This window comes from Corvus kubaryi, unplaced genomic scaffold (assembly GCF_017639235.1).
Source record: "Corvus kubaryi isolate FWS band 111438036 unplaced genomic scaffold, C.kubaryi_AGA036_p1.0 37241, whole genome shotgun sequence".
Classification (NCBI taxonomy): domain Eukaryota; kingdom Metazoa; phylum Chordata; class Aves; order Passeriformes; family Corvidae; genus Corvus; species Corvus kubaryi.
In genome coordinates, this window is record NW_024581071.1 from 609,956 (window position 1) to 621,423 (window position 11,468).

Consider the following 11,468-nt stretch of genomic DNA (forward strand, 5'->3'; position numbering starts at 1 on the left):
AAGGGAAGGGAAGGGAAGGGAAGGGAAGGGAAGGGAAGGGAAGGGAATGCCCCAGTTCTGGGGTGTGGGATGAAGTAAGGCTGGTAGCAGAGGGGTGGAAGGGGGAGTTGGGCAATGGCCCCAATTTTGGGAGTGCAGAACAAAGTCCTGCTTTGCCTTTTCTTTCCCTATTCCAGCTTTAACTCAATGAAAAATTCCCAGGACACAAAGCAGTTCTGTCTGGATTTGACAATCCCGGTTTGGTTGCAGAGAGCGGGGTGGGGGCCTCTGGGTTGGCACACCAACAGCCACATCCCTGCTGCTGTGTCACCACCACACCAGGACATGCCACCGAGGCAGGTCCTGGTGGCCCAGGCAGGGGCTCAGCAACTGGAGAGAAGGAACAAGGGTCCTCCAGCTGCACCTACATCCACTTGGAAGGGCAGAGGCACAGACTGTCCTGCCTGGCTCAGTCTCAGCTGATGAGAACATCAGAAAGAAACAACCTTGTTTCTGTGCTTTTCTCCCCTCACCAAATAAATTAGGGTTAAAAATCTCCATTTCATGAGCTAGAGGAAGGGGAGAAGGATGGCTGAGCTGATGGCCAAGTGGGTTTGGACTCTATCTAGGACCTGGTCCTGCCCTGCCCCAGTCCTCGGGTGTGGGTCCTTCATGGGTCTGTGTCTGGCTCCTGGCTTTGAACGGTTTCCTGCCCCCTCCCAACCACTTCAGCAGCTGCTGGAGGAGATTTCGTTGTTCCATGACAGAGCTGTTTTCAGGGGAGGAAAAAGTGATTTCTGAAAGCAAGTATCTCTGAGATGCCTTAAGAGTGGGACACAAAATGACAACGGATTCCTGGAAGTCAGTATTTCTGGGTAAGATTTTAACTCCCTTCTCCAGCCCCGCGCCCCCCTGCGTTCCGCTGATGTTTCCAAGTTTTTACCATGTCACTGAAAGTATCAGCCCGACTTTGCAGGGGAAGATCCAGAAGGAAAGTGCAGAGGCCTGCCCCAGGGCAGAGGCAAAGCTGGCGGCGAGTCCGCATTTGCCAGCCCTGACTGAGATTCTCCCTCCCCACTCCGTGAGTTTCCTCCCCGGGGCAACAGAATCGTCCAGCACCTTCCACTAACATGTCTGGGAAGTAAATGCTGATTCTCCCAGCTCTGGAAGAAAGCACTTCACGCTGCCTAATTGCCTTTTCCACTTGCAGCTGGATAACCAGCTGCTGCTGCCGCCGCCCCTGCAGGCCCTCCTGGCGCTGCCCCAGGAGGGGACCCGGCCCCAGGCAGAGCCCTCGGGGGGCTCCGCCGCCCACTCCCAGCCCCTCCAGCGGACGGAATCGCGGGATGAATTCCTGGGCCCCTGCGCTGCTCTCCGGGCTCCCTTTAGTGCTCCCGCGGTCTCTGTCCCTCTCTAGTGGCCGTGCCACAGCCGTGCCACAGCAGCTGCCGGGAGGTTTGAGGCTCGGGTTTTAGAAATGCCAAAAAAAACTACATCAGCAAATTCCAGGACAATGGATGTGAAAAACAGGGCCACAATCTTGATCATTTAATGAATTTATTAAACACTGAATCCATTCACTGGAACACAGACGATTGGAAACCACAGCGGCGGCCTGCGTGGCACAAAACAAAGCACAGCGCCGGACACACAGCACGGAACAGCTGAACCCAGGGACACCCCCACAGTCCCTGGGCGATCATTTTATACCCCAAACCCCGCCCTTGCACCGCCCATTCCTCCTCCCACCAAGGTCTCTTGGGATTGGCTCGTTGATGTCTTGGGTATCTTGACTGGCTCCTTTCTGTTGGATCGTTGTCTAGGGTCCTCCTGTTGGTCCATCCAATGCTGCTCCTTGTCTTACCCGTTATGGTAACTCCTCATCGAGCCCGCCCCTTACCTTACTTCATTTGGGTTCTGGAAAGTTCTACGTTCGATCCTATGAGGTAAACTCAGCAACTCCTTTTAATAATAAAACATTTTCAACACTGAATCCCTGAACTTATTTATGAGCAAACAATTAAGGTTAACTATAACAACCAAGCCCACTAATAACTTTAAACAAACCATCCTAATTATAATCAACTCTTTCCCTCTCACCGATTAATTCTTTATTGAATACGAAAACCACATCCCAAAATTCATTTATAACAATGGACTTCATCAAACAGTTGTGGTAAATCATTTCAACACGACTTTCCATTCTGATCAGTTCATCTCCACTGACGTGTCTTGGGTTATTTTATGAGTGAACTCACAAGACGGCTTACCAGTTCACAGTGAACCAGTTCAGCTTTGTCCCAGTGGGAGGTTTTGACCCATCTGGAATGATTTCGTTTGGAGTTTCCATTTCCAAGCGATTTTTGAACCATCAGTGTAGTTCACTGGTACTAAAAGGGCATTTCAGGCTGTCAGTAAGGAAATTATGTTTTCCAGGCTCTGTTTCCAGCAGAGCTTTTATCATCAGGTTGGTTTCCTTGCTTTGACTGGGAGGGTTGGAGCAGAGATCCCCGAGGTCCCTCCCAGCCTGGGTTACTCTGATTCCATGCTCTCTGGCTAGAGGACATTTCCCTGTACAAAAGGTGGTTGTATCTCCATCCTCACCCATGCACAGGGCAGAGAATTATCACTGTGCCTGCAGACCTGTGCTGTAAAGGCCCAGCAACAGGAAACCCAACCCCAAAACACAATCCCAATACCTGCAAAGGCAGAGGCTCTGCTCAGCACACTGGGTGCCCTGAGCTTGGACACTGGTGCTGGTCACACAAGAGGGCTCCTTCCCATATTCCCAGAGGGAGGAAGAGGAGCTCTCCCTCCTTCATACCTGCACTGTAGGTTGGGTCAGAGCATTTCCCCACATCGATCACGACCTCCCAGGGAGAGTCCGGAAAGGTTTTCAGGGCCAGGAGCCGAAGACATTCCTCGGGACAGGTGCTGCAGTGGCCGCCCTCGACCACCTCCACCTCCCCAAGGCCTTCGAGGAGCAGCAGCCGCTCCAGGTGCAGCTGGGCCGGCTCCCAGCAGGACCCCTGGGGCAGGAACATGGGGCTCTCACCTGCAGTGGCACAGGACAGGGCCAGGGGCGTGCCCGGGTGAAAACACAGCACAGGGAACAGCCTCCAGCATCAGCTCCTGACACAAACCTGCCCTGACCTGGAACTGGCTCAGCTTTTACTCCTCTCTCTCCCTGCCTGCCTGGAGGATGCTGCACCAGCAGTGCCACGGTGCGGGTAACAATGGGACAAATGGTAACATGATTTGTCTTAGCTACGGGTGATCCCTCACAGGATACACAAGTGCAGCACCCACAGAGCTTGTTTCCACCCCTCAACAGAGTCTTTTTGGGTAGAGATAGGACTTTAGGCAATGTCACCTCTCCTGGGATGAGGAGAGCACCACAGCCATGTCTCCAAATGCACAGGCTCCTTCGAGTCCCTCCTAAGAGTGACACATGGCACATTGTTTGGGAATGACATCCTGCCATTCTTGCTCAAAGAGGCAGAAACAGGCCTCCAAGCTCTCTGCACGTGGGAGAGCAGCTCTCAGGTACAGCAGAGGTGGCTGAAAGCTGCTGGGCTGGGAGCGGCCAGAACCATGCTCAGATGCTGCCCAGGCAGCCAGGTGGGCACTGCCACAGCCCCTTCCTTGGCTGAGCTCTGGCCTTTCCTCTGCCCCGAGGTATTGAGCACTGCTGGAGAGTTTCCATCTGTCTCACCTGCACAAGCCACTGCTCGGGCCAGGGGAGGACAAGAGATTCAGAGATGGGTTTTCTCAGAATCCAAAACCAGGTCTTTCAAAACACGTATAAAACCACAGCTCCAGTAACCAGCACATGACCCTCCCCCTGCCCCAAGCACTCACCTTCCTTCTCCTTAGGAAATCGAGCATGGAGGACTGTCTGGAGAGCCCTGGGAGGCCGAGGTGGAGGGAGCTGATCTGCTGGGATGGGCAGCTGGAGCAGCACTTCCCAACGTCCACGCTGATGGGACTGCCAGAGATGTCTGCGAAACACCGGATCCACCAAGGGTTACCACTCATGTTTTGGATGATGCTAGGGAGGCCCGAGCCCAAACCAGGGCTGAGTACCACACATTGACAAAAAAGACATGGCCCACCCCTGGGAAGTCTGCCTGGGAGAGAGATTCCTTCAGTCTGAGGAGGCAATTCCTAAGGACAGTCTGGCAGTAGCAGTGCAGTGACATTGAACTGGTGTTTGCAGACCAGGAGTAAAACACTTCATATTAGACTGGTCAGTGCACACAGACTAAAAAAGAATGCAATTAAAATTTCACTAGGAAACCACAGGCTTTTTCTTTAGTGAGCACGTGAGGGATGGGGTGAGAACAGGTGAATGCCCTGATTAGCAAAGGGAAAAGGGGATGCTCAAGCATGGCTGAACCACAGACCTTGCACATACTGAGCAAGCCTCAGCCCAGCAGGTGCAGGGCAGAGGGCTCTGTCTGTCCTGGAGCCCCGTGAAGCTGCTCGAGCTGGAAACAAACCTGTGCCCCCCAGCCAAACCCCAATTTTGCAGCTCTTCACACCTCCTGCATTGGCACATCAGCTCTGCATCAGAGGATGGGAAGTTGGGATCAGGTGTGGGAGCAGGGGAAACACAGGACCATGGCATCTAGCTTTGGATTGGTTTGCTCTGCTGTATTTTGAGTTTACAAATTACCAGCCTTACTTAGCTAAAGGCTGTTTCTTCTGGAAATCCTTTTGAAATGAGCTATTTTTCCTTAATAGCAGTGGCCGTACTCCAAGATTTATTGATTAAGTCCTTATTTCATTAGATAATAGGGAAGAAAACTTGCACGAAAAGTACCCATGGCATCATCCAACACCACTGTAATCTGTTTGCTTTGACCTGCTGAAGTCACAGACCCAGTGTGTGGTGCAAAAATGTAAATTTTGCATTGACTTAAAAACGGATTTTCAGTGTCCCCAGCGCCGGCTGTGAGGGATCAGGAAACATGAAGGGACATTTGAAACTCACACTTGGGGTACAGCTGCTGCTGGCTGCCTGAGGGTCCCTTTGCTCAGGCAAGGAGTGAGCAGGAAGCCAGGCAGCAATTCCCAGCTTTTCAGCCATTCCAGTGGTGACTCCTGTGGATGCTCCTCACCCACAGCAGGGTGCAGACAGCTGGCACTTGGCAAAGGACACCGTGCCAGCTGAAGACACCCCTGTTCTCCCAGCTCTGCTGCCATACAAGCTGTGATTTTTATTTTTAGGCAAATATTTTATATATATCTCCTGATGACTTTTGAGCATTCTTGGAACTCCAAAGAGGTTGCAGCTGACTGAAAGCTGGTGAACATTGTGCTGATTTTCAAGAGCAAGGAGGATCCCAAAAACTGCTGCCTGTCAGTGTCACTTCAGTGCTTGGTAAACTTATGGAGATTATTCTGGGAGGTGTTGAAAAACACCTGGAAGACAACATAGTCACTGGTAACAGCCAGCACAGCTTCCTGAAAGTCCTGCTTGTCATACCTTTTATGACAAGGTGACCCACCAGGTTGACCCAGGAAAGCCAGTTGATGTAATCTTTCTGGATTTCAGTAAAGCTTTCAATACTGTCTCTCCCAGGATCCTTCTGGACAAACTGTCCATCCCACAGCTGGATAAACACATCATGGGATGGGTGACAACTGGCTCATGGGTCAGGCACAAAGGGTGACAGGGACTAGGGTGACATCAGGGTGGCACTAGTCACCAGTTCTGCAAGGCTCCATCCTCGGCCCTGTGCTCTTCAACATCTTCATTAATGTCGTGGATGCAGGACTGGAAGGGAGACTGAGCATGTTCACAGACAATACAAAAGTGGGAGGAGCTGTTGACTCCCTCAAAGGCAGGGAGGCCCTGCAGAGAGACCTCAGAAAATCAGAGGGCTACGTCATCACCAACCAAAAGAAGTTCAACAAGGGCAAGTGCTGGATCCTGCCCTGGGATGGGGCAGCCCTGGATGCAGGGACAGACTGGGAATCAGAGGCTGGAGAGCAGCGCCGTGGGAAGGGACCTGGGGGTCCTGGTTGGTCCAAGTTGGATCTGAGTCCCCGGTGTGTCCTGGCAGCCCAAAGGGCCACCGTGTCCTGGGGGGCACCAGGCCAGGGAGGGATTGTCCCGCTCTGCTCTGCACTGGGGCAGCCTCACCTCCAGTGCTGGGGGCACTCTGGGCACCACAAGATCAGAAGGGTCCAAAGCTGTTGGAGAGTGTCCAAAGGAGGGACACGGAGCTGGGGAAGGTCTGAGGGGAAGCCATTCTGAGGAGCAGCTGAGGGCACTTGGTGTGTTCAGCCTGCAGGAGACTGAGGAGAGACCTCACTGCAGTTACACCCTTGTGAGGGGAAGGGGAGGGGCACACACTGATCTCTCCTCTGTGGTGACAGTGACAGGATCCAAGGGAATGGGCTGAAGTCATGTCAGGGAGGTTGAGGCTGGGTATTAGATAAAGGTTTTTCCCCCAGACAGCGTGCAGGCACTGGAACAGGCACCCCAGAGAATGATCACAGCCCCAAACCTGACAGAGCTCAAGGAGCATTTGGACAATGCTCTGGGGCACATGATGTGACTCTTGGGATAGCTCTGTGCAGGGCAGGGAGTTGGACTTGATGATCTTTGTGGGTCCCTTCCAACTCAGCACATTCTGTGGTTCTACTTTCATCATTATTCTTCTAAAGTTGTTGTCTCTGGAGCTAACAAGCTGTCACTGCTTGTAACAGCTCTTAATTTGGATATGATAATTTTATCATTCCTATGATACACAAGAAGCTGGTATTTGGCAAACACTAAAGGCTGAATTTGTACAAGTGCTGCTCTCGTGCACTGAAAAATCCTAAGAAACTCAGAGCATGAAGTTGTTGTGTCCTTACAGCCACTGCAGAGGGGATGTGGGCCCACAGGCTGCTCCTGAAGGCCACAGACATTTTTCTGATGAACAAATGGAGCTACTGTCTACTTCCTCTGCTTTCTCTACTTTGTCAGGGCAGCTTGTTGTCCTGCTGATAGCACTTACAACATCAATCCTGGGAAGCAAAAGTCTGCAGTTGTCCTGAACTTATGCAGCAATAAACAGGGAATTCAAACACAGAATCAACCATGGTGCAGCTCATGTCCAGGGAACTGAGCTCCTCTGTGCAAAGGAACAGACCCAGGGGTCAGGCTACTCATCAGTTCCTGTGCTACACAAGAAGTTTAAGTGTTGGATTATCTGGGCAACTGGTCCCCAGCACATTTCTGTCCTAAATCCCCCAAGGGAAAAGTCACTTGGAAAACTTCAACATAAAAAACCCAGCCATGGGATGCACAGGATGTGAGTGTGGAAGCATCAAGGATCTTCGTTTCTGGAGAGTGAAGGGAAACTCAGAGGAGCTGTGGCTGTCCCATCCCTGGCAGTGCCCAAGGCCAGGCTGGATGGGGCTTGGAGCAGCCTGGGACAGTGGAAGGTGTCCCTGCCCATGGCAGGGGGTGGAACAAGATGAGCTTTAAGGCCCCTTCCAATCCAAACAACTCCATGATTCTATGAACTCACCGTGCCCAACGTGGAGGAAATGGCTCTGCCTCCTGCAGCAGCCCCTCTCTGCAAACAGATTCCCTTGCTCCTCCACTCTGCCGACAGCTCCCGCACCTGCGGCCACAAACCACCGAGCCCAGCATTACCCCAGTTACAACTCCCCACCTTTTCTGCCTGAGCTGGGATGAGGCACTGAGTGCCCAGCACAGCTCCAGCCACCCCCAACCCTGAACTAAATGGCTCCAGCACAAAGAAGAGAATTTGTTATAGATGGACATGGCGCATCTGACCCTGGCCAGGTGGGCTGAACACCCTGTTTAGTTACTTCAGGAAAACACTCTGGCACTGTTTATCTGTTTGTCTGCTCTCTTCCACCTTACTGCAGAGCTGGGTAAGAGGAGTCCCCTCCCACAGCACAAAGGAGCTCATGGGCACGAACCCCCTGACACAAAGCCCACACTGTTTGCCAAATGCAGGCACTCCTCTCAGCTGTTCACTGAGGAAAGCACACACCAAGCCCTGCAGCAGCATCGCACGCGAGCGGAGCGCGCCGCAGCCCCACGCCACACCTCCTCTGCTCTGCCACGCCAGAGGCCGAAGCAGTGCCAAGGACAAGAAGGAAAAATGAACTTACTGGCAAAGATGGGAGCCTGCAAGAGCCCCAGCTTGTGGGTCCTGCATGCTGCAGCTTGGGAAGCACAGGAAAATCTCCAGTACCTCTGACACTTATAGCTGCCCTCCCTGGCAGGTGAGAAGGTGAACAGCTCCAAGCCAAATGGGTTTGCATATCCCAGCAAATGTCCCCAGACTGTGATCTGAACAAACACCTCGGCAGCCTGGGCCATGAGCACCTCTCCCACATGATCAGGATTGTGCATGACGAGGCTTGCATCAGGCTCCCAGCAAACTTCAAAGTGTTTCTTGAGAGCCACTGGATTTGCTGATGGCCTGGGGAAGCTCCCTTGGGGGTCTTTGTTCTTACCACCACTTCCAAACTAATTTAAGTTTGTGGTGACTGCGAGCCACTCTCAAACACCCTCATTTGAAAGAAACATGCATCCTTCATCCTCCTTCATCCCATTCAATGGTTTTATCTGGGGACAACCCAGACCAAATGGAGTCAGAGCTGGCACTTGGACAATGCTGGTAACACAGCAGGATGTGTCACAGCAGCGATGGCAGCGTGTTCCCCACAGCCACACAGTTCTGCTGTTACATCCACATAGGAAAGCACTAGTTAAAGTAGGAAAGCTCTAGTCACCAGAGTCCTGGAAGCAGCAGAGGCAGCTGGTGCCCGTGTGCTGTCAGGGGCTCTCGGGCACGGCCAATGGCAGCAGTGTTCCTGAACACAGGATGCACACAGCTCCTCATCACAGAACTTGAGATCTCTGCACCCACCCCTCCAGGGGCACAGGGCAGGGAACAGATCCAGCTCCCACAGAAAATGTTTTTGCCAGATTCAGGAGTGAGAGCACACAAGGGAACAGTGACAGCAGCATGGACACTCCTCTGGCATCCAAATGCGGACTGGGGGGTTGGGTTGGGATGTTTTTTGCTACAATTACTTACAAGTGCAACAATCACAGACACTTATGGAAGCTGCACAGCCCTCGGAACAAGCCGAGTTCCCCTGGAGCTCATCCCAGTTCCTGGAGGACAGCCGGGTTTCTCTGGGATGGATTCCTTGAGAAAACAATTAGAAAAACTAAAATGCTAGAGAAGGCATCCTATCAAAACCACACCATTTAGCACCAGGCTACAGGAACCCCAGCCCAGAGCAGAAATCAGCACAGCTGCTCAAAAACAACAACAACAACAACAATTTAATTGTGTTAAGAGACAAACATATATAACAAAACCCACACATCCATTAAAAAAATTCCTTGTGCCTGGGCACCTGAGCCAAGCCACTCTCTGTTCACAGCTCTGTGGTGCTGCAGAGTACCCAGAGAGGCTGGGACTGCTACTGGGAGTAACTGCTGTGTAACCTGGCCAGAGCAGAGAGCTGCACTGCAGCCACATGGGAAGTGACATACAAAATAGTTATGAAAAAATATGCATTTTAAATAAAGAACTTACAACAACTTCAACTTCATACAAAATATCATGGTTGCCATGTCTCAATTTCAGTGTCTCAATTCTAGGAATTATTTCTGAACTCTCAGCATCCTGTTTTCCATCTCACACCACCTCTGCAGTCTCCTTCTCCAGAGAGCTCTGTCTCTGTCCAGCTCAGTCCAAAGTACCTGAAAATGAAAGCACACATTATAGTCTCAGGAATCAGAAGTGCAGTTCTGTGAACAAGTAAAACTTGTTTACAAGCTGGCAAAAGAAAGTGCAGTAACTTTAAAGTTCAAGCAAATCACAGATGAGTAAAATCAAATCTAGCCAAAAAAGTACTGCACATGCCTCAGGGTCCAGCTGAGCCATTCCAGTGCTCAGAGGGGCACAGCAAGCCACACCAGGAATTACTGAAAATGTGGGAACAGAGAGCTTTGCAAATGATTCAGTTCTTTCTCTCCCAAGTCGGTGATTACACAAAACACTGAAATCAAGTAGAAACTCACCTTCCAGAAAAGCAAATTCATCAATAGCTTCAATGGCATTATCTGAAAAGCAAATTGAGAACAACATAGATAAACTGACTCCATATTTGTATGTTTCAAACAGCAGCATTTGAAATAGCATCACAGCACACTGACCAACTTCAAAGAGATTTACTTGTTTTGGAGATGGTGTGTGACATTATCAGTGTAGTCTTTGGTAGAAGTTTTTCTCTCCCATCTTCAGGGAAAGAAAGAGAAGAATCCATAATTGCTTCAGCACCTCCAGACAGGTGGAAAAATCCCCCACCCCAGCAACCCTTTGCTAAGGCCAGCACAGAACATGTTCCCATACCCAGGTCTTTTCTTTGCAGGGTTTTCCTTTTTCCTTGCTGGGCATACACATAAGCATCTTTGGCTATGGTTTCAACAAACAGCTCCTGCAAGGCAAAACAGGACAAGTTCACATAGGAGATGAGAGAGAATATCCTAAGGAAAAAGAAAAGTCCTACAAGACTTCAGGATTAAATCGGAATCTTCACGCTAACATTACCCTTTCCTCGTAAACAGCTCTGAAAATACTGAAGGAAATGGTTGGACAGTGATGCACAGGACAAGCAATGAGGAGAAAGCTGGGAATGTGGGTTCCTTGAAACCCACATTCTCTGGGAGACCTGCTCCACACCAGGGGCTCCCAGGGCACCTTCTGTAGGGGGAAAGATGTCCTGTGCTCAGGAGATGAATGACGGAATCCTTTAGGTGGAGAAATACCTCTAAGATCATTGCGTCCAACCATCAGCCCAACACCACCTCCATGTTCACCACTACCCCATGGTCCCAAGTGCCACAGCCACATGTTTTTTGAACAGTTCCAGGGATGGTGACTCCCAGAGCTGGACAACTCTCTCCATGAAGGAATTTTCCCAATATCCTAAACCTCCCCTGGTGCAGCTTGAGGCCGTTTCCTCTTGTCCTGTCCCTTGTTGCTTGGGAGAAGCGACCGACTCCCACCTGGCTGCCCCCTCCTGTCAGGGAATTGTAGAGAACCAGAAGGGTCCCCCTGAGCCTCCTTTCTCCAGGCTGAGCCCCCTCCCCCCCAGCTCCCTGAGCCGCTCCTGGGGCTCCAGCCCCTTCCCCAGCTCGGGCCGGCCGCAACCGCTCCGCGGGTCCCTCGCTGTGAGAGCCGTGAGCAGCCGCCGCCCGGGAGAGAAGGGAAAACCTCCTGGGAAAGGCCGAGCAGCATCCCCGCACCCCGCAGCGTTTCGGTCCCCAGGACCCCCGGGGGCCGCCCCTCACCGTGGCCCGCGCCAGCACGAACACGGCCTCCTGGCTGGCCAGGGTGACGTCCGGGTCCGCCTTCACCAGCGCCTTCACCCGCGCCAGCGGCAGCCGGGCCAGGCGGGCCGGACCCGGGCCCTGCGGCCCCGCTCCCGCC

The 11,468-nt window shown here is 52.0% G+C and overlaps 2 protein-coding genes across 2 annotated transcripts in view; both read right to left on the reverse strand.

Moving 5' to 3' along the window:
* The window catches only part of LOC121662248, a 12,313-nt gene extending 2,801 nt beyond the window's left edge, over nt 1-9,512 (reverse strand). Inside the window, 5 exon segments of the mRNA XM_042023187.1 lie at nt 2,804-3,103; nt 3,765-3,980; nt 7,509-7,604; nt 9,060-9,173; nt 9,479-9,512. Coding sequence (XP_041879121.1) covers nt 2,804-3,103; nt 3,765-3,980; nt 7,509-7,604; nt 9,060-9,173; nt 9,479-9,512 — 760 coding nt within the window.
* Nucleotides 9,288-11,468, reverse strand: part of POLE4 (DNA polymerase epsilon 4, accessory subunit) — a 3,613-nt gene continuing 1,432 nt past the window's right edge. The window contains exons 2-5 of the mRNA XM_042023188.1: nt 11,330-11,464; nt 10,389-10,473; nt 10,058-10,099; nt 9,288-9,736 (exon numbers count right to left, since the gene is read on the reverse strand). Coding sequence (XP_041879122.1) covers nt 9,723-9,736; nt 10,058-10,099; nt 10,389-10,473; nt 11,330-11,464 — 276 coding nt within the window. The 3' untranslated portion in view covers nt 9,288-9,722. The remainder of the gene's footprint in view (nt 9,737-10,057; nt 10,100-10,388; nt 10,474-11,329; nt 11,465-11,468) is intronic.